The sequence below is a fragment of the Dasypus novemcinctus genome, chromosome 18, assembly GCF_030445035.2.
Source record: "Dasypus novemcinctus isolate mDasNov1 chromosome 18, mDasNov1.1.hap2, whole genome shotgun sequence".
NCBI lineage: Eukaryota > Metazoa > Chordata > Mammalia > Cingulata > Dasypodidae > Dasypus > Dasypus novemcinctus.
Window position 1 is genome coordinate 61,537,244 of NC_080690.1, and position 22,929 is coordinate 61,560,172.

General features: G+C 46.5%; 1 protein-coding gene across 1 annotated transcript; it reads right to left on the bottom strand.

Annotated features, from left to right (window-relative positions):
- Positions 1–6,845: 6,845 nt before the first annotated feature.
- Positions 6,846–22,461, bottom strand: LOC139436829 (cell adhesion molecule CEACAM1-like). The gene is made up of 5 exons (XM_071208997.1): positions 22,424–22,461; positions 10,586–10,968; positions 9,930–10,184; positions 7,349–7,454; positions 6,846–7,035 (listed from the first exon to the last, which is right to left on the bottom strand). Exons 1-5 carry the CDS (start codon positions 22,459–22,461, stop codon positions 6,846–6,848), a joined length of 972 nt encoding a protein of 323 aa, XP_071065098.1.
- Positions 22,462–22,929: the final 468 nt, after the last annotated feature.

Here is a 22,929-nt window from a genome sequence, read left to right on the forward strand (position 1 = left end):
AACTGTGACGTAAGATTGTGGCCACTGGGTGAAGATGAGCCGGCCTTGCTGGTGTCACGTTGAACTCTTGGTTACAGTTCTTGCTCCCAGGCTGGGGTAGGGGCTTTTGTCAGCACCACGAAGGATTGTTGATATGTCAGGTTGCTTCAGTTAGCCTCCATTTCCTCTCTATATTTCCCTGGATAAAATGGAAGCTCTAGTTATTCAAGACGGTTAGTAAAATCATTATCATTCCAGTGTCACCATCGCGATTTAATTCCACCCCACCTTGGTTTCTGCGAATATCAGGTTCTCGACTCTCGCAGGGTATCCTCCATAAACTAATGTTAGAATAGTTTAGTCACTTAGCTGATCATCAAAATTGCCCAGTTTGAAGTGAAAATGAAGTTTGAATCTAACTGAACATTAAGAATTGACGAATAATTGTGATTACCGAAACAGTACATGAATGCTTTCTCTTACTTTTCCAGTATATTAAGAATAGCCAAAAGTTAATACCTGAAATTACTAAAACTCCCTAACCTGCCCTTACCTTTGCTTATGGTTATTTCAGAACTAGGCTCACCCTCGTGTACCCTCCCCTTGTGATGGTGGCCCCACCGCCCTCCCTGTTTGATTCCCTGTAAAATCTGTCCTCCTGTTTCAGTGAAGGCGGATTTGAAACTGAAACCCCACTGTCTCTAGTCCTTCCACCCGCATTTACAGACCTGCCTTCTCTCAGGACCATCGAGGTGTGGACTCCAGTTCATCTGCTCCAGGCAAGACCCAGAGGGACCCCAGCGGGATTACCCCATTTCATCCAATCACGTGTTTTGCATAGATCACAATCAAGTTAGTAAGCAATAAAAAGTCATCAAGGAAACAAAGGGTTGGGTATTTAAAATATAAAGGCCAAACGAAACACCATGGTGAATATTTGTAAAGATCTAATACGAAATTAAAAATAAATACACACACACACACATATGGCTTAAACAGGAATTTATGTTCTCATACTTTTGGAGCCTGTAAGTCCAATCATGATTTGGGGTTGGCCACTTTTAAAATTTCAATTAATTTTGTTGACACATATTAATAAAGCATACAAACCATCCAGAGTATACAATCAATGGTAATTGGTATAATTACATGTTGTGCATTCACCACTTCAGCCATTATTAGAGCATTTTCACTATTCCAATAAAAATAACAAATAAAAACCAGCCAAACAAAAAATGTTCTACCTCTTAATAATGACCTCTGAATTTCTCTATGCTTCCCCTGCCGTATATGGCTGCTCTCATTTCTGTCTTTTTAAATTATTTGTATTTATATGTTAAAATAAATAAATAAATACACTTATACAAAAACTGTGGCATGAAGCTAAAGTAGTACTTCCTGGGAATTCGTAACTCTAAATGCTTATATCATTGAAGATCGATTAAATGGGCTCATAGTGCTGTGGGAAAAATCGTTTAGATTGTAGCTGAACTTTGCCGATGCTGCAGTTCCCTATTGTAGATGTTGCAGTTCCCTATTATTGTAGATGATGTTGCAGTTCTGAGAGCCAACACCTGCTCGGTAGTTTCCAATAAGTACAATGTGGAAACTAGGGTGGAGCCTCTCAGTTTCAGAAGCTGTGAGTCCCCTGGTCCTGTCTTTATCTCCTCTCTTGTGTCTCTCTTTCTGTGCTTTATTTTGTAGAGTTCTGAGTTGCCTTCCTTCCCTTGGAGTGCACCTATCACAGAGCTGATCTCAGCACTTGGCGCCCAATGTGGGGCCCGAAGGGAGGCTCATCATTGTGCAACTTCAGAAAATGGAGGAAAAAAGAACAGAATAAACATAAACAGAGTAGAAGACAGTAGGTAATACTCTTAAAGCAGAAAAATAATAAACTGGAAGGTAAATATAGAATCCAGAAGATCAACAAAGCCTGAGGCCTGATCCTGGGGCGATGGGAGGTGCTGAGTCCCCTGCTCCTGCAGACCCTGTGCACAAACCTGTGCCCTGGTGACTGCCAATCAAGAGTATTTGAGGGTTGTGGGTTGTGGCAGTAAAGCGCCCTCAAGCATTTGTCCAGGACACTGAAGAGCCAAAAGGAGCTCAAGAGGGGCACGAGTGCCCCCTAGTGGCTGCTTCCTGTTAAAAGAGGGGCGAAATGGGGCCAAGATTTTTGAGATCATTGAGTCTGACCTTGGACGGAGGGCGAGTTCAGAGGGACTGAAACTCAGGCATGGAAGGGGAGGAAGACTGGGGATACAGAGAGTGATCTGGGAAGATAGGAAAGAGCAGGGATGGGGGCACTCTGGTGGAAGCTGGAGCAGGGCCAACAGCAGGCTTCTTGACCTCACATGATGCGCTGGGCTGGTATTTCTTACTTACCTGGAGAAGCCTGTTTTAGTTTGCTAAAGGCAGCCGAGGCAATACACCAGGAACAGTTCTGCCTTTTTTATTTTATTTTATTTTTTAATGGTTCTTTTCAGTTTATTGCAAGAAGGAGTTACACTAGTCCGAGTTAAAAGGGGTCCCCAAATGGTTACATGATATAAGCTGTGAGGTTTTTAAACTTGTGACAAGGGACAGAAGGGAAATTTTCTTCTCATTGCAAGGAAATCCTCTCTTCAGCTTCAGGGAGCCACAAGCACTTAAAACGCATGAACCTTCAGCTGGTGCCCTTAGCCAGTCCAGTCTCCACAAGGGACTGGCATATGTTCTTGCACTGGTCACCCTGCAGCTGAATCACTTCTCCATATTCTGGATGCTCAATTACAGCACCACTGCAGGCAAACGTCTTCTTAAACGCCTTCACTAGTTTCTTTTTGTGGTCATCACCAGCGATCCCTTGGATGGTGTAAGGGTCTCCCTGCCGTTTCTCTGTTGAATTCTTACAGGGATATGATCCTCAGTGCCTGCAGGAGGCAGGTCATCGCCCTTATGTGCATCAGCAAAGGGGTCGAAAGATTTTACTAACCATCTTGAATAACTAGAGCTTGCATTTTAGCCAGGGATAGCGGACATACCACACAATTCCTTTTCCTCGGTGGGAACGGCCTGTGGAAGGCGGCAGAGGGAGAAGGCGGGCAGGGGGCTCGGAGCATCAGGAGGTGAGGGGGCTCAAGGGGGAGGCTGCTGGTCCTCGGTGACGGCTCAGTGACTGGGCCTGCTTTTTTAAAAAAGAAGCTTTATTGAGATATATTCACATACCATATGCATTAGCCAGCCACAGGGTGCTGATGCAAAATACCAGAAATCGGTTGGATTTATAAAGGGTATTTCTTTAGGGTAGGAGCTTACAGATACCAGGCCATAAAGCATGAGTTACTTCCCTCACCAAAGTCTATTTCCATGTGGTGGAGCGAGATGGCTGGCAACACCTGCCTGTGTTCAGGCTTCCTGGTTTCCTCTCTTCCTGGGCTTGCTTCTCTTTCCTCTGTGTGCTTCCTTCCCGGGGCTCCAGGTTAAGACTTCAGCATCAAACTCCAACATCAAAACTCCAATATCAGAAACCCTTAACTCTGTCCTTTGCCAAGCCTTTTATTTGTGAGTCCCCACCCACTAAATGTTGGGGACTCAATGCCCTACTGGCGAAGAGTATGAATCCAATATGATCTTTTTTAAAAATTAAAAAAAATTTTTTTAAGATTTTATTTTTTATTTATGTCTCTCCTCCCCCCCATTGTCTATTCTCTGTGTCCATTCTCTGTGTGTTCATCTCTGTCCCCTTGTGTTCTTGTCATGTGACACTGGGAAACTGGATCACTTTTCTTGTTGCGTCATCTTGCTGTGTCAGCTCTCCATGTGTGTGGTGCCACTCCTGGGTGGGCTGTGCTTTTTTTTTTTTTCATGTGTGGTGGCTCTCCTTGTAGGGCACACTCCTTGTGCATTGGGCACCCCCATATATGGTGGACCCTCCTGTGTGGCACAGTTCTCCTTGCATGCGGCAGCACTGCAGATGGGCGAGCTCATCACACAGGTCAGGAGGCCCTGGGTATCAAACCCTGGACCCTCCATATGGTAGGTGGATGCTCTACCACTTGAGCCACAACCACTTCCCTCAATGTAATCTAATATGCCCAGAAGAAAAGACCAGTTTACAAACATAACCCAGTATTTCTTTTTGGAATTCATCAATAATATCAAACTCCTATACCATACAATCCATCCTAAGTGTACAATCAATGGCTTGCAGTATAATCACAGCATTGTGTATTTATCACACACACACACAATTTATAACAATTTCAGTACTCCAAGGAGAAAACTTCCACACACCTTAGCAGTCACTGCTCAATCCTTTTATCCTGTCCCAACTCTAAATAACCACTAATCTAATTACACCATGATACGGTGATTTATATTTACATTTTATATAAAAGGAAGCATACAGTATGTAGTACCTTGTGACTAGTCTCTTTCACTTAACATATTGATTTCTTTTGCCTGATATTAACATCTTGCAATATTAACACATAACATTTGTTCAGTTTCATAAAAAACAGTCTTAAATATACAATACTACTCATTCACATTTCACTTGAGGTTTCACTATACTATACAACTCCATGTTACATTTCTTTAACTTTCCTTTTAGAAAAAAAAAATACATGACTTTAGTCTTTCCTTTTCAACCACTGACATACCCATAAAATAGCCCTGCTAGTTACAAACTGGTATGCTGAGCTTTCACCTTTTCTATTCATTTCCAAAGATTAATAAACAACATTTTTTACCAGTTCTGTACAAGTTAACCCTCAGTTTTCCATTCTCTAACCTCATTTTATTTTCTGATGATCCATAATCTAGTTATTGACTCCATGAGTTTACACATTATGTTCTGTTCATTAAGCACAATCATACAGTATTTGTCCTTATGTGTCTGGCTTGTTTCACTCAACATAATTACTCCAGGCTCATCCATATTGTCATGTGCTTCATGACTTCATTTCTTCTTACAGCTGCATGATATTCCATAGTATGTACACACCACAGCTTGTTTACTGATTCATCGGTCGTTGGACACCTGGGTTGTTCCATCTTTTGGCAATCATGAATAATGCTGCTATGAACATCAGTGTGCAGATGTCTGTTCATGTCAGTGCTCTTGCTTCTTCTGGTTATATGCCCAGTAGTGGTATTGCCAGGTCACATGACAAATCTATGTTCCGCTTTTAGGAAGTGCCAAACAGTCCTCCACAGTAGTGATACTATACTTCATTCCCACAACAGTGAATAGGTGTTCTTATCTTTCCACATCCTCTCTAACACTTATAGTTTTCTGACTTTTTAATAGTGGCCATTTTAATAGGTGTGAACTGATATCTCATGGTAGTTTTGATTTGCTTTTCCCTAATTGCTAATGATGTTGAACATTTTTTCATGAGTTTTTTTTTACCACTTGTATTTCTTCTTTGGACAAATGTCTATTCATGTTTTTTGTCCATTTTAAAATCAGGTCATTTGTCTTTTATTGTTGAGTTGTTGTATGTCTTTATATATCATAGATGTTAAACCCTTATCAGATATGTATTTTCCAAATATTTTCTCCCAGTAAGTCAGTTGCCTTTTCACATTTTTGACAGAGTCCTTTGAGGTGCAAAAGTGTTTAATTTTGAGAAGGTCCCAATTATTTGTTTTTTCTTTTGTTGCTTGTGCTCTGTGCATAAAACCACCACCTACCACAAGATCTTGAAGATGTTTCTCTACATTTTCTTCTAATAGTTTTATGGTCCTGGTTTTTATATTTAAGTCTTTTACCCATTTTGAGTTGATTCTTGTCTAGAGAATGAGATAGGGTTCCTCTTTTACTCTTTCAGTTACAGATATCCTGTTCTCCAAGCACCATTTCTTGAAAAGACTGTTTTGGCCTGTTAACATGGACTCAGTAGGTTTGTCCAAAACCAGTTGGCCACAGAGGTCAGGGTTTATTTCTCGACTCTCAATTCTATTCCACTGTTTGATGTGCTTATCTTTATGCTAGTGCCATGCTGTTTTGAAAACTGTAGCTTTGTAATATGTTTCAAGTTCAGGCAGTGAAAGCCTTCCCACATCACTGTTCTTTTTTAGAATTCTTTTCACTATATGTGTGCACTTTCCCTTCAGAATAAATTTGGTAATTGCCTTTTCTATTTCTGTAAAGTAGGCTGTTGGAATTTTGATTGGTATTGCATTGAATCTGTAAATCAGTTTGGGTAGGATTGATATCATCACAATATTTTATCTTCCAAACCATGAACATGGAATGTCTTTCTTTTTGTTTAGGCCTTCTTTGATTTCTTTCAGCATTGTTTTGTAGTTTTCTGCATATATGTCCTGTATTTCTTTGGTTAAATTGATTCCTAGGTATTTGAATATTTTGTTATTATAAATGTAATCCCCCCCACAACTTTATCCTCAGATTGTTCAATAGTACCATACAGAAACTTACTGATTTTTGATATTTATCTTGTATCCTGCCACTTTGCTGAACTTGATTATTAGCTCAAGTAGTTTTGTCATAGACATTTCAGAAATTTGAAAAGATAGGATCATGTTATCTGTGAAGTAAGAATTTAACTTTCTCTTTTCTCATTTGGATGCCTTTTTTTCCTTGTCTAATTGCTGTAGCTAGATCTTCTAGCACAATATTGAATAACAGTGGTGACAGTGGGCATTCTCGTCTTGTTCCTGATCTTAGAGGGAAAGCTTTCAACCTTTCCCCACTGTGTATGCGGAAGGACCCAGAGCACAGGAGAGGAACCGACAGCCAGAGTGACCTGAGTGAAGGTTGGGCCTCAGGGAGCCCGTAGTGCCTGGTGCAGGACACCAGGGACCTCAGTGTGTCCTGGACCCTCAGGGACTGTGGCGCCCCTGCGGCTGCAGACCCTCCCTCAGCCAGGGCAGTGGAAATGCGCCAACAGGCCCATCCCTGCATCTCCATACCCCATGACGAGAGGTGCGAGGACAGCCCAGGACACAGCTCCCATGGCCAGGACCCCTGTCTGCACCGTCCGGGCCTGGAGCTGCACATCAGGGGTGTGACCTTGGCCATTGATCTCAGATCCTGAGGCTTCAGCAGACCTAAGGTGCCAGGACTCTGGGTCCTCCACGAATACCTCCCGCCCTCCCCACTCCCCTGTTCCCTCTTCTCAACCGTCTCCCCTGTGACCTCCTTCCCCAGGAGCTCTCTTCCCTCTGAGCCCTGATGGGGAGTGAGACCCACAGCCTGGGAGCTCAGGGCTGAGGAGGAAGGAGCTGGGGAAGAGTGGGCGGCCTCCAGGGGGCCAGGGCTCAGGAGGGGGTGGGCAGGGCCCCTCACACAGAGGGGCTACCTTCGCCACTCCACACAGCGTTGCCACCCCAGGAGATTCAGGCCCTGGGAAGCCCACCTTACCCTGCAGAGTCCCTGCGCAGCAGGAACCAGCCCAGGACTTCAGTCAGCGCCAGCCCAGCCAGGACCCCCGTCACGATGCCTGCGACGGCCCCAGCAGAAGCACTATCTGCAGGGACAGAGGGGGAGACTGAGGCCTGACTTCCTCCCTGGGGGCTTGGACCCCCCTCTCAGGACTCAGCCTGGACCTGCCCTCCCGCAGCAGGAGCCCCTGGGAGCATCTCCCTAAAGGGGGTGGGGTCCAGCCTTGTGGGCAGCAGTCCCTTCCTGGTCAATGCCAGCCTTGGGTGGGTCTAGCCCAGGGGTCCTCTCCCTGCAGGAATCCCTGAGGCCCTGATTCCCAAACAGCCCTGCACAGGAAAACCGAGGTGCGCTGAGTGCGTGGTGTCTGTGTTAGGGACGGGAACCCCATTCTAGGTCGTCCCTGACCTTCAGCGGATCTTCCTCATCCAGGATCTAGGCTTGAACTTCGTCTCTCCAAACTTGACAACAGCCCTCTTGGGGCAGGAGCCCGGGGAGGGGCACAAATGAGCAGCTGTGCCTCCTTCACCACACCGTGTCCTCCTGTCTAATCTGGAGTCACTGTCCCCTACACCCACCCACTGAGATCTGTGGTTCCCGGGGGTGGATCGTGCTCCAGGTGCAGAGCACAGTGCTCCCACTTCCTGCACAGGACACAGCCACCCTTGGGGGAAGAAGATGTTGGTTCCATGGCAGAGATAATTCTGCTGGGACCCACGGGGTGGGATCTGGAGCTGAAGGCGGCTGTGGCCCTACAGTAATGACAATAACAGTGAAGGTTTTTAGCACCTGTGGACTCAACACAAGACTTCCCAGGCCTTCCCACATGAAATCCATTGGCCATTCACAAGCAAACTACAAAGCCAGTGCATCATAACAACTGTTGTAGATAAGACAAGTACGATTTCAAGATTAATAATAGCTCAGGGGATGGGAGGAGAGGACTCTCACTGTCCTCCCTCAGCCTGAGGGGGCGACTCTCAGTGGCAGCTGCACCCTGACAATCACCGAACCCTCGGTCCTCACCCGGTCTATGCAGAGGGTGCCGCGAGGGCTTCACCCTCTCTGTGAGCTGCATGCTCTGCCCATTGATGAGCCTCGGGGTAGAGACTGTGAGGGAGGCCAGGGCCGCAGAGCCCCTGCCTTCTGTGACAGTCTTGCTGGTTGATGAAAGTCCTTGCCCTGGAGGCTGAGACTGACTGAGGGAAAGGGCCTGGGGGCTCTCTCCTCCTCAGAGCCCTCGGCCAGCTTCCAGGTCCCCAGTGAGCTCTTGAGGTGACCAGAGCACAGCTCTGGCCTGCAGATGGTCATGTGTCTCTGTTCACCTGACCTGGGTAAGCGAGGGCTGCCCCCCAAGACAAGGAAGAGAGGCTGCTCCTCTGACAGGTCACGCGGCATCTCTGGGGAATCAGCCCTGGGAACTTCTTCTCAGCCATGGGGGCACCAATCCCTTCTGCAGGTAGAATAAGCCTCCCATGGAGTTGGATCTTCCTGGAGTTGTGTGATTTATAAAGAGCAGGAGCCTGTACTTGCCTATGCTTCTGTGCACATTGATGTAGGCATCTCTCCAGCCCTGCCCAGCTCTGGGGCCAGGAGCACTTTACACGTGCAGGGAAGGCACTTTCTAATGTGCCAAGAGTCATTAGGGAATGAGGATGGCCCAGACCAGCCTTCAGGTCTCTAGAGGTTCCACCTAAAGTTTCTCTCCATGTAAAGAAGACAATCTGACTGTGGATTGAACAACACGTTGAAGGAAACCTCTAGAGAGAAGTGGTTTTCATGTTAATGAAAGGCTGGTCCTCGTACCAGTGTCTGTGCACTATGTCATTGGGGTGCTGCCCTTTCCCCCCAAGAGGTCTGTCATGGGTGCATCCACCTATGTGTATGTACATCCTGATCATTGTTCTCTTCTGAACCATATGTGGCCAGTGTCCACAGCGTTACACAGCTGTGACATTGTGCAGATGGTTCTGCCCTGGAGCTCACTTCTTCCTATTTCTCCACTGCTTGACCCAAGGGAGGCTCCGGTGTCCACTGACTGCACTCGTGAGAGACTGCAGGACAAAGGCACATGTGTCCTTCCCCCGCCTTCCAGTCCAAGCATAGATTGTGTCAGACAGTCAGGGCATGGAGGGCTGGGGGCAGAGCAGCGAGGCAGAGTTCTGTCCTGCTCATCTCCTCAGTGAGCTTGGTCAAGCCCTCACCTGGGGAACAAGATTGTGAGCTTGTTTCAAAGGCTTGAGTGTTACTGTGGGACATGAAGTTAAGAAAAATCAGAGACAAAAGAAAGGGACGTGGTAGTGGCATTAGGAAGCAAACTGACCTTGAGGGAGCTTTCCCTTCCCGTCTATGGAGCCTCTTCCACTACATGGGGGTCTCTGGGTCAATAAAACCCCCTCCCCACATTCCAGATGGAACCAGGATCTACCTTGAGAAACAAGAGAAGCCAGGGTAGGGAGAGTTTGGTATTTGCAGGTTTCTATTGAACACAGGCTGGGAAAGAACGTTGTCCAGGATTTTCTGGAAAACCAGGCTCAGGGCTGCTGGTCCAGGGGCCACTTACCAGAGACCGTGATATTCCTGACTGTGGTCCTATTGAGGCCAGTGACGCTGTTGTGGACATGGCAGGTGTAGGATCCGCTGTCATGCACAGACACGTTGAGGATAAGCAGCTCTTGTGTGTATTGCTGGGGCCTCCCCTTGATAAGCCAAGAATACTGTGCGGGTGGGTTAGAGGCCGCGAGGCAGGAGAGGCTGAGGTTTGCCCCTGGAGGGTAACTGGAGCCAGGGGTGGAGATGGAGGGGGTGTCGGGGCCATCTGGAGCAAAGAGAATAAGTCCACAGAGTGACGTCATCAGGTGAAGGGGAAGCTCCTGATCTGTGTCAGGGCCTCAGTGTCCTTCCGACCATGTCCCACACCACCCTCATCCTTAAAAGGTCCACACACCACAAGCCCCTGTGCTCACTGAGTCTGCTCTGAGATCATTGCCCTGGTTCTGCCAGCACAGGGGCTGACCCCAAGGGTCTCTAGACAGGAGAAATCCCCCTCCTCATCTTGGCTGCAAGGCTGTGTCTGCCTGCGAAGGAAGTCATGGGCAGCCTGGGTGTCCAGGGCTTGAGGGTCTATGCACTTGGGCCTGAGAGGACCAGTGTGGCCTGGCCCCTGGCAGCATGGATTTGGGCAGTGGCCTGTGCCACTGAGGAACAGAAGTTACTCACAGAAAACCTTCAGGGTGAAGGGGTCACTGCGACAGGCACTCACTGGGTTCTGGGTCTCACACTCATAAGGTCCTGTGTCCTTCCTTGTGACACTGTGTACAGTGAGAGTCCTGTTGTCCTGGGACAGCTGCAGCCTGGCACTGTCTGGAAGGCTCTGATTGTTCATCGACCACCGGTAGATTGTGTTCTGAGTCTCAGGTTCACAAGTTATGGCCATGGAGCCCTGGCCCTCCACGAGGTCAGAGGTGTTGCTCCTGATGAAGGGTGTGGGTAACGCCGCTGTGGACAGCAGAGAGAAGGTGACCCTCTTCAGTACATGGATCCTCCAAAGGCATCTTCCTATCAGTGTTGGCGTCTCTGGCCTCTCAGCCAACACTGAGTCTCTAAAAGATTAAAGCAGGACTTTGTATTACTAGACAAATGCTTATCAGCCTGGGTGCTCAGAGAACATGAGGACCCCCTGCTCTCTGTCCAGGAGGGCACAGACCCTCTCCAGTGCTAAACAAGGGGCAGCGTTGGGTCAGGGAAGGTGCAGGATGGGATCAGGGTCCCTGGAACCTCTCCTGGGCTCTGCAGTGACCAGATGGTGCCAGCCCCACCTTGGCCTCTTCACCTTAACATACGCTTGCTGAGGTCCCCCCCAGCTGCACAATGTACAGTCCTGCCTACTGTGTCCTGGAGGCCTCATTCTTCAAAAGTGTCTGTGAGATGGGCAGTGTGGGTCCTCTCATTGTCCAAAAGCCATGGACACTGGGCAGCCTGGTCAGGAGTTGGGTGTTGGAAACAGAAATAACCCACAGGAGACCCAGAACAAGCCTGGTGGGTAGTTTTGTGGTCAGGCTGAGAGGCCGCATGGGAGGCAGTTCTTCCCAGGCAGTTGATGGTGACTAACAAGAGGCCGTAACCCTGTACAAGGCACAGCAGAGTGTGAGGAATGAGCCATAATAGAATGTGGGAACAGGCAGGAGCTGGCTGCCTTTGACAGCAGAATCCTGCTCTCTGCCCTTGGTCTTTAAATTCCATTCTTCGCCTGATGAGGTCCAGTAGGGCTCATGTTTATCTTTCCTGAAATCATAGGTTTTCAAGTACAGAAAGGGTGACTGGTGGAGAGAGAGGGGAGCATAAACTTACTGAGATCTGACTCTCACAGACCATTTGCATTGGGCAGATCTGTGGTATAAATTTTGGGAGAATTAAATTTCTTTCAGTGAAGCAGTTGTGGCTCAACTGATACAGTGTCCACCTACCATATGGTGGGTCCAGGTTTCAATACCCAGGGCCTCCTGACCTGTGTGGTGAGCTGGCCCATGTGCAGTGATGCATGCACAAGGAGTGCCCTAACACACAGGGGTGTCCTCAGAATAGAGGTGCCCCCCACACAAGGAGTGTGCCCCTGCAAGGAGGACCACCCCATGTGAAAAAAAAAACACAGGCCACCCAGGAGTGGTGCCACACACATGGAGAGCTTACACAGCAACATGATGCAAAAAGAACAAGAAAAAGTGATGCAGTTTCCTGGTGCTGCATGACAAGAATGCAAGCAAACAGAGAAGGACATACAATGAATGGACACAGAGAGCAGATATTTGGGGGGAAAGAGAGAGAAATAAAATAAATCTTAAAAGAAAATTTCTATCATATGTGAAAATGGTTCAAAGTTCTAAGACCACTTACTGGAAGGAATACTTCTCTAGAGAGTGCTCTGAGGCCTTAGGCCAAGCTCTGAGTCCAGCAAGGTACCTGTTATGACCAAAGGGAAGACGCTGAAACCTGTTCTTCAATTACCCCTGGGAAGAGACAGAATTGATCAGAGGGCAGTTCTGAGGAGTCTCAATTATATAAAAGGAGGAAAGAAGCCAAACTAGTTGAAACATTTTGTATCATGGTAGTAAATTAGCAAATGTGTCCATGTATTAATTCCTAAGGAGAAGCAGGAAAAGGGGAGGAGACTGGCAGGGGCACAAGGAATGGTTTCTTTCACTTCTTCTGACCTCAAGAATGACATGGATGGGTCTAAGCTGAGCAGTGATCATGTGAGATGCCAGTGGCTCAGGCAGCTCCCCTCTGAGAAGACCCACCTCACGACGATGGTGTTATGTTGTGGAAATAAGTGTGTGAAGTGGACAGTGAGACATCAGACAGCACCTGGCCTGACCTGCTTCTCAAGGGGAAGGGTCTTGGGAGCCCTGGGGAGAGTTGTGAGCCTCACTCCAGTGCAGGATGTGAGTTACAAGAAAAATGGGTGAGCTGGGCCCCTGTGCTTTGGGGGTGGCAGACCTCTCCCCTCTGCCACTGAGTCTCTGGTGAGTCAGATAAGGAGTCACATGACCACAGCACATGGCCTGTTCCACATTCTGGCATCACTAAGGAGAAGGGACCTGGAAGGGACACAGGAAGCACCTTCTGCTGACTTGAGGCAATTGGCTCATGATGGAGCTTCACGGGGAGGGTGGGCCTGGCTACAGGTGGTGGTGGGGAGGGAACAGGACGGTCAGCCATCAGCAGGACTACGTGGGAAAGCGTAAGGGAAGGAGGAAGCGGCGCAGAGCTGGGCAGTTCCCAGCTGGAATGAAAGGGGAGGAAGATGAGGAACAGGGAAGGAGCATAGAGAGCCAGAAACGCCCATGGCATGAGCAGGTGGGTTACAAGTGACTCAAATACCCCAAAGACCAAGAGCCCCACGTGGCCCCAGAAACAGGACAGCTGAGCCCTGAACACCCCACCTGGCCAAGCAGCCCAGGTCATCCTGGCATCAGCCCCAGGGAGTCAGAGGTGTGGGACAGAGGTCTCAGCCCTGAGGGACAGGGCTCCTGTGTGGCCAGAACCTCCTGGGAATCTGCATCAAGGCTCCAGCTCTGAAGAAAGGGTGGCTCATTCATTCAGTCACTATTCCTTCCTTCCTTCCTTCATCTAAGAGCAATGGAGAGCTTGTTTCTTGTTGGGCCCTGAGCTGGCTGAAGGGCGTGCAGTGGGGAGAGAGAAAGCAAAGTCCTTTTATCCAGTGGGGGTGACACCAACACATCAGCAAACAAACCCATGATTTCCTGTCTATGTAGTGAGCACGTGGAGAGGCCACTGGGGAGGGGCCTGGACATTCTAGGCATGGACTCTGTTGACGCAGTAACTAGTTAGTCTACCGCTGACTAGTTCTCCACTTGCTCTCACTTCCCAGATGGAAATCTCTCCCTCCACATTAGGAATGTTCATGAGGAAAGGATCTGGAGTAAAGGCTGCTCTCTGGACCTGCAGGTGCCTAATGAGGCCATGTGGGGAAGAAAGGTCAAGGCTGTGGCTGCAGACAGACCAAGATTTTCATCTGCCCATCATGGCCTGTGGGACCCAATTCAGTGACTATGGCATCCCCCAGTGCCTCGGTTTCCCCTCTATAAAACACGAAATATGACAACTCTTACGTGGCTTGCCACATTGTCTGTGATCTAACTTTAAAATCCTCACAATCACCTTATCCAAAGCTTGGTTGGAGGAGCTGCCCCAAAAAGCAGCAATTGTTATAATTTTCCTCCGTGGAGGGCTCCCTGGGCTGAGCCCTGGTGGACAAGGAGCATCTTCTCTCCCTGCTCCTCCTCTGGGGACGCTGACCTACGTGGGGCCTCTCCCACCCTCCCCAGGACAGTCAGCTCACAGCTTGTGACCGTGTGTGCCTGGGCTCTCCCTGCTGGGTCTCAGGGAAGGCCTCAGCTCTGCCAGGCCCTGCTGGAGCCCTTGGGGCTGAGCCCTGGTGCTGACCAGCTCAGGGGCCACGGGGCTCGGGCAGCTGGGAAATCCTTGCTCCAGTCAGCCCTGCCCTTGGCCACACCCAGGCCTGGCCACAGGCTCCCCAGGTCACCTGGAGTCAGAAGCCCTGCACAGGGGTCTGGGAAGGGGCTTCCTGGGGCTGAGCTCCTCCGTGGGATTCCAGGGGCCCCTCAGGCCAGCGCCCAGCTGAGTCCCACAGGGTCTCTCAGGCTAAGTTCATGGGGAGGGACTCGGGGTGGCCCTGAGACCAACTCCATCTGCTAAGTGACTCCCAAATAGGGTCATTTTCTCTGCGGCAAAATCTTTGAGTTTAGCTCTTTTTTCTTTTTTTCTTATAATACAGGCGTTTGGGCAATAAATTGCTCTCTCAAGGCTGCTTTTGCTGTATCCCATAAGTATTTATAAGTTGTGTTCTTGTTTTCATTTGTCTCAATAATTTTATTGACTTCACTTGCAATTTCTTCTTTCACGCCCTGATTATTTACAAGTGTGTTGTTCAGCCTCCACAGATTTGCGAATTTACTTTTTTTTTGCCTATCATTGGTTTCCAGTTTCATTTCATTATGATCTGAGAAGGTGCTTGGTATAATTTCAATCTTTTTATATTTATTGAGAGCTGCATTGTGCTCTACCATGTGGTCTATCCTGGAGAAAGATCCATGGGCACTTAAGAAGACTGTATAACCCACTGAGTTTGAATGCAGCATTCTGTGTATGTCTGTTAGGTCTAACTCGTTTGTCATATGTTCAAGTTCTCTGTTTCCTTGTTGATCTTCCATCTAGTTGTTCTATCTAATGATGTGGGTGGGGTGTTGAAGTCTCCGATGATTATTGTAGAGATGTGTATTTCTCCTTTCAGTTTTTCCCGAGTTTGTCTCATGTATTTTGGGGCACCCTGGTTAGGTGAAAATATAGTTATAACTGTTATTTCTTCCTGGTGGATTGTCCCTTTTTTTTTTTTTTTAAAGATTTACTTTTTATTTATTTTTCTCCCCTTCCTCCCCTCCCCCCATTGTCTGCTCTCTGTGTCCATTTGCTCTGTGTTCTTCTGTGTCCACTTGCATTCTTGTTAGTGGCATGGGAATCTGTGTCTCTTTTTGGTGCATCATCTTGCTGCATTAGCTCTCTGTGTGTATGGTGCCACTTCTGGTCAAGCTGTGCTTTTTTCATGCAGGGTGGCTCTCCTTATGGGGTGCACTCCTTGTGCATGGGGCTCCCCTACACGGGGGACACCCCTGTGTGGCACGGCACTCCTTGTGCACATCAGTACTGTGCATGGGCCAGCTCACCACATGGGTCAGGAGGCCTGGGGTTTGAACCCTGGACCTCCCATGTGGTAGGTGGATGCTCTATTAGTTGAGCCAAATCCACTTCCCAGATTGTCCCTTTTATTAATATATAATGGCCTTCTATATATCTTAAAACTTTTTTGCATTTGAAGTCTGTTTTGTCTGATATTAGTATAGCTACCCTGGTTCTTTTTTGGTTATTATTTGCATGGAGAATCTTTTTCCAACCTCTCACTTCCAGCCGTTTTGTATCCCTGTGTCTAAGGTGAGTTTCTCTAAACAGCTTATGGATGGCTCATGTTGTTTTTATCCATTCTGTCAGCCTGTGTCATTTGATTGGGGCATCATTCAATGATATTACTGTAAATGCATTAGTTACTTTCCACCATTTTATTCTTTGGTTTTCTTATGTCAAATCATATTTTTGTCTTTTTACTCTTTTTTTATCCTTACTCTATTCTTTCTTCTATACGCTCCTCCAGACCTCTCTCTCCTGTCTTTTTATTTCAGATTCTAAGGCTTCCTTTACTGTTTCCTGCAAAGTTGGATTCTACTTTGCAAACTCTCAGTTTCTGTTTGTTTGTGAATATTTTATACTCACTTTCATATTTGAAGGACAGTTTTGCTGGATAAAGAATTCTTGGCTGGTGGTTTTTCTCTTTCAGTGTCCTAATTGTATCATACCACTGTCTTCTTGCCTTCATGGTTTCTTAAGAGAAATCTGTGCTAAGTCTTACTGGACATCCCTTGTACATGATGGGTTTCTTCTCCCTAGCTGTTCTGAGAATTTTTTCTTTATCTTTGACATTTGACATTCTGTGTAGTATGTGTCTTGAAGTATGTCTCTTTGGATTTATTCTGATTGGGGTACTGTGTGCTTCTTGGACATGTAAATTGATTTCTTTCATGAGAGTTGGGAAATTTTCAGCTACTATTTCCTCAAGTACTGTATCTGCCTCTTTTCCCTTCTCTTCTCCTTCTGGAACTCCCATGACATGGGTGTTGTTGCATGGGTGTTGTCATTAAACTCTGTTGCCCTACTCAAATTTTCCCATTCTTTTCTCTCTTCAATTTTAGTTCTTCTGTCTTTGGTATCAGCTATTCTTTCTTCTCTCATTTTGAGCCTGCCTTTGTATGCCTCTAATGTGTCTCTCCTTTTTTTTTTTTTAAAGATTTATTTATTTATTTATCTCCCCTTCCCCCCACCCCCCAGTTGTCTGTTCTCTATGTCCATTTGCTGTGTGTTCTTCCGTGACTGCTCCCATCCTTATCAGCAGCACCGGGAATTTGTTTTTCTTTTTGTTGCTTTAATGTGTCTTTCATTCTCATAAGCTCTGTTACTTTTCTGTTCAAGGTTTCAAATTCTTCTTTTCTCTTGCTCAATGTCTTCTTGATGTCATTTATCTTTTTAGTTATATTGTCTTTCAACTCATTAATTTGATTTTGGAAATAAGTGTGCATCTTGTTAATTAATTCTCTCAAATCCTATATCTCTTCTGGGTCTTTGATATATTCCTTTTCTTGGGCCATGTCTTCTATTTTCTTAGCATGGCTTAGAATTTTTTACTGATGTCTAGGCATCTGATTAGGATGTAGTTTCCTCAGATGCTCAATTTCTTTCTTTTTTTGTAGGGATTTAGTGGTGGGAGGCTGTGTGTTAACACCGCTTTTGATTCTTGTCTTGGCCTTGGTTGTTAGGATTGCCCCTGCTAGTTGCTCAAAACTGGGCTCCAGACCCAGTAATTGGTTCCAGACCAGCTTCCCAGGGCCTTGGGGGGAGGCGGTGGGGGGAGTTATAAAGCTGGAAAAAAGCTCTCCTACTTATTTTTAATTTTCTCATTGCGTTTCACTGGTCTGCCAGTAGATGGCGCTCTTTGGCAGCTCTCGTTTCAGTGCCTGGTCAGAGTGTGTGTGTTGCAACACAGAAGGGATCAATGTGACAGAGCTTCCTGTCTGGAGGTGAGAGCTTAGTAATTAATCTTTCTCTGAGATAGTTCTCCAGCCTTCTCTGGCAGCCCCCTCCCTTTTCTTGGCTAGGAAATATTTCCACTCTCCTCTGAGTCCTCAACAGTCAGTCCCTGTTAGTAGAGGAGGAGGTTGGGAGGGTCATGTATCTTTAGCACTTGCTGGCTCCAAGGCAAGCAATGGTGCAGCCCACCCAGCCTGGAAGGGCTCCTGGGACACAGCAAACCAAATATGTGAGTCAAAAGCTCAGTGGACCTTAGGCTGTGTCCCTCTCTCCCCTTTCCTGGGGTGGTAGATCCCAGGAACCCCCTTTGTCTGTAGCCCCAGGCCCAGAAGCCTGAGAATTCAAGTATCTTTAGTGTGGGGAGGGTGCTGGCAGTGGCAGCCATGAGTTTCAACTAACTGTTTGGTCTTCACGATTCCCCTGCTTTGTCCCTTTCTCCCCTGGGCAGTGTCCAGCCTTTGCCTGGTGTTCTAAACCCTAGAAGATCTTTTCCAGGCTGTTCCAGCCTGTCCTCTAGCTCTTTTTCTGAAGGAGACAGGAGTCCCATATCTTTCTAGTCTGCCATCTTCTGGGAACTCGCTGCTTTCACTTTGTGACTTGTTTCTTTCACTTAGCTTAATTTTTCAAGGTTCATCTGTGTTGTGGCATATATCTATACTTCATTTCTCTTTATGCCAAATAATAGTGCAGTATATGGATAATAATATTCATTCATCAGCTGGTGAACATTTGGTTGTTTCCAGTTTTTGGCTATTATGAATAACGCTGCTATGAACAAGTTTTTGAGTTGACATATGTTGGAGAAAAACAGCGCTCACTGGGACACGGAGACTGATTGACCACAGGCAGAAAAAGAATTTATTGAGAAGCTCTCCCAATGGAGGGGGTCTGAAGAACAGACTTCAGCCCACTCCTGGAAGGGGGGATTTGAATTTATACAAAACTTTCCTAGGCAGGGAAATGATAGTTAGTGGGAGGGGATTGAGGGTCTGAGTGAGGTGCAGGGGCCAATAGGAAGTTCTAGAGGTGGAAATTTTCCCTGATAATGGGTCAGGGAGTTTATGGTTTCTTGGAATGCCACAGGAGCAAATGTTTCTTTTGACTTGTAGGGTTTTAAAGGGCTTCTTTTTTTCTTTCTGATATGTAAACAGTGACGGTTTCTGTCTCCCTCTGACATGCAGGTAGAGGTAGTAAAGAGCTCCATCTCCCTCTGATGTGCAGATGGTGAAGATCTCTATCTCCTTTTACTCCTGTCTCTATGAGGTTTCTTTATTTAACCCATGAGGAAGTGCAGAGCCCTCAGATACATGGGAGGGGGTTTGCCTTTTCCCCAGTGCATATCAGGGGAAACAGAGCTACAGCTTGTTAATTATTGGGAACCTTAATGTTTCTAACTCTTTGCTGATACATATATAGGGGTCCTGGGTATTGGGGTATATGGTACTGGGCAAGATGGGAGGGTGAGGGGATTTGGGGTGTTGGCTCGATTCTGGCTACTTTCTGTTGTCAAGGGGTGGCGAAAAGAACTTCCCTTCCAGCCTGTGTCGTGGGCTGTGGTTTCAGGTCCCACTAGGGTTGGTATCATTGTTCACGCAGCAGAAAGATGCCGTTCATATATTTCTGGGTTGTTGACTGTACGATTCTGTGTATGAATCAGACAAGAAGCTATAAGAGATGAGGGCTGAAAAGAAGAAGCAATACTGTTAATAATGGTGTTATAATGGGTAGAAGGATTGCTTTTAAGGGTGAAGAAAAATAAGAAAGGAATGAGGAGAGCCATGATTGATTTTTATAGTTATTATCTTGGGCTCTCTGAATGATTTCTATGTTTTTTTTCAGGACTTTAAGAATTTTTTTTTTACCTGACCAGTTCTGTTAATGTAAAAACAAGTTTCATTTGTGATTGCACAGGTGCCTAGTACATCCTGTTGGATTAGGGACATGGGTGGGGTTTGGGGTTATCTGTTATTGGAGCAGAGGACAACTAAAATTTTCAACTCTCTTTGATATGGTTTGGGTGGAGAGGAGAGCAGGAAGGCATTGTGGGATTCAGACGTTGAGATATTTTGGCTTCTGGCTTGGTGGCAGGCCCTGTATTTTTGCAGCAGGAGAAGATCATGTAGTGGATTATGGGTGACATCTTGGGTGGCTGTCTGGATAAACTGAGCTATTGCATGGACGATGTGTGGACCTGCTGATAGGAAGAGAATGAGAATTATGATCGTGGTAAAGATAGGAATTAGTCAGGAAATTGAGGGTGGACTATGAGGTTAGCACTTTCAGGAGTGTGTGGAAAAGGAACAATAAGATTATACATTCATCATTAAACAATGGCATTAATGGTTGACAGTGAAATTATATGATTTGATGGGCTTATACATATAGAGTTTTAGCTGGAATAGGAGACTTTAGATTATTAACTGTGGTTTTATAACAGTGTTTTTGAGTGTTTTTTTTTTATGGATTTACGATTCCCAACCAGCAGATCTGCTTAGATCAGTAGTGATCAAAATGACCACATTTTTCTCAGTTTATATTGTTTGAAGCATAGGCATCAACAAATTATTATTACTTCCCTTTTGGGGCTTGGAGCATCTGGTAATTTATATTAACTTGTGATTTAGACTTAGTCCATTGTTGTAAAGATTCAGTTACAAGGTTACAAGAGTCCCACTGCAGTGTCTGCAGCACTGAAAGCACACCTCGCCCCTTCAGAGAGAGGGAGGGGACCGATGTAATCCACTTGCCATGGTGCTGCTGGAGTCTGTGCTCGGCCACTTTGTCTCTTCCAGTGAGGTAATTGTCACAGTCATTGGAGTGAGCATGATGGACACTCATGGGTGATGTTCATGAGCTGCTGGTGACTGAGAGGCAATTGGAACTGCTGGACTAGACAGCACAAGAGCTGGTATCCATCATGCTGGCTTTTTTGGTGGAGCCACTAGGCTGCTTTTTGGGTTTCAATGGTATGGCTCTGGATCTTCGTGAGGGCATCTGCCTTAACAGTCTCAAGACAGGTGTTAGAGGAGGGGGCAGGGACACGATAGACAATTACCTGTCACTGCTGGCAGGCATTCCAGATGTTTTTCCACAGGTCTCTCTTCTCCACAGAGGGCAGCTTACAACAGTTCATTGTTCTTGTTTTGCACTTTGTTTTTTTCTTGCAATTTTCATCACTCATACCTATTTATTAATATAAGCACTTGCTTAATTTTTGGTCATTTGAATAGAGCCTTTTAGGAATTAATATTACCATCTGGAGGTATTAAACTATATATACTGCCAGTGAACAAACAGACAAACACAGAAAGAGTTGCAGCACACAGGCAGAAACAGAAAGTTCATTAATTTGACTCATAATTCTCACTCCTTTGGTATGGCAATTTTACTGCTTTCAAGATTTCTTGGAATCAGTGTTGCTTGTAATATGCAACTTTGTTTTTGGAAACATGTTTACTAGTACTCAGCAACAGTTAGGAATATTCGAGCATGATAAATGCAGTTAAACTTTAACAGTTTAGATAGACAGATATTTAGCACATATATTTTGGATTATTGCCTTTTAGGAATATACTTAGACTTAGGAATCAGCTGAAAGCTTACTTGTACGAGGCAGGCAATTGTAGGTTAAGGAAGGTTAGAAGGGACAGCTGGGTATTGGTAATTTGAGAGGGATCAGAGGAATAGGATCTGAGAAGGTGTTTGATCTGGGAGAGATCAGATTGAGAAGGGTAGGGATTTTTGCCTCAGCCACTTCCTGGAGAATGGAGGACAGGAGCTGGGGAAGGAGCCTGGAGAGTGGGGAGTTGGGCTTGAGAATGGATGGCGGGTGGGAAGAGGGAGCACAGGGAGATGTGAGGGAACAGGAGGAGGATGCAATAAGTCAGGGGTGCTGATGAGGCATACAGCAGTGGAGGAGGGGCGTGACTGGAGAGATACGAGTTGGAAGAAGGGTTTTCTGTGTATGGAAGGTAAGGAAGGTGGGGAGGGGAGGCAAGCTCCAGCTCTGGGGTCTTATGAGGCAGGGAGAAAGTTGGGGTGGAAGGCGGTGAGGACAAGAGGGGGAAGAAGGGGGTTTAGAGAATGAGGAGGATGGGGGCTTGATGTGATGTCTTCGGAATATATGGAGGAAGTGCAGGTGGAGTCTGACCAGCTGGATCAAAGTTGAGTTTCTGGGGGATTTGGGGGACAGAAGGAGGAAGAAGAAAGCTTTTGAAGCATTTTTTTTGTGTAAAAGAACAGGATTGATGGGGGAGGGGCAGATAGAAAGATGAGAGAAGACCTGAGCATAAGGAATCTTGCATGACTGCCACTGGTCTGGATAAAATTCTTTAAGTTTTGGAGAACTAGGGAATTAAGTGTGTTGATTTTCATTGTCCAACTGGTATTGCAGCCACACAGAGGTCAAATAGAAAATGAGTTATTTGAGTCTTTTGTCTCCTTTTGGGCACAGTGTTTAAGGTTCTGAAGGAGATAGCCCAGAGGCATGGTTTTGGGGGGAGGGGGGCATAATTGCATTCCCCATTTTAGGTGGCTGGGGTGAGACTAAGGATCTCTAGAACAGGGTAGATTCTGAGTGAGGCAGGTGTCCCCAGATCAGATATCTCTAAGGAAACGGGAAACCACTCTTGGAGCCAGATGTCTCCAGAGCCAAGGGGGTTTCTTCCCACAGGGATGCAGGCATACCACTGCCATGGCCCTTGGGGAATGATGAGGATCCTGACCTAGTGCTAGGTTCTCCCAGTGGGTTGTCCTGGACAACAGAAAAGGAAAGAGAGAGAGACAGCAGGATCCTCTGGAGGAGAAAATCTTAACTCACCCCACCGAGATTCGATGTCGGTGTTGGATGGGCCTTCAGCCATGGCAGAGGGAAGATTCCTCACTAGTCAGTCTCAACATGACCCCAGTCCCGGGTTTTGGCACCATGATGTTGGAGAAAAATGGCACTTACTGGGACAGGGAGACTGACTGACCACAGGCAGAGAAAGAATTTATTGAGAAGCTCTCCCAACAGAGGGGGTCTAAAGAACAGACTTCAGCCCACTCCTGGAAGGGGGGATTTGAATTTATACAGAACTTTCCAAGGTGGGGAAATGATAGTTGGTGGGAGGGGGTCAAGGGTGGGAGTGAGGTGCAGGGGCCAATAGGAAGCCCTGGAGGTGAAAATTTTCCCTGATAATGGGTCAGGGAGTTTATGGTTTCTTGGAATGCCACAGGAGCATATGTTTCTTTTGATTTGTAGGTTTTAAAGGGTTTCTTTATTTCCCTCTGATATGTAAATAGTGAAGGTTTGGGTCTCCCTCTGCTATGCAGGTAGAGGTAGTAAAGAG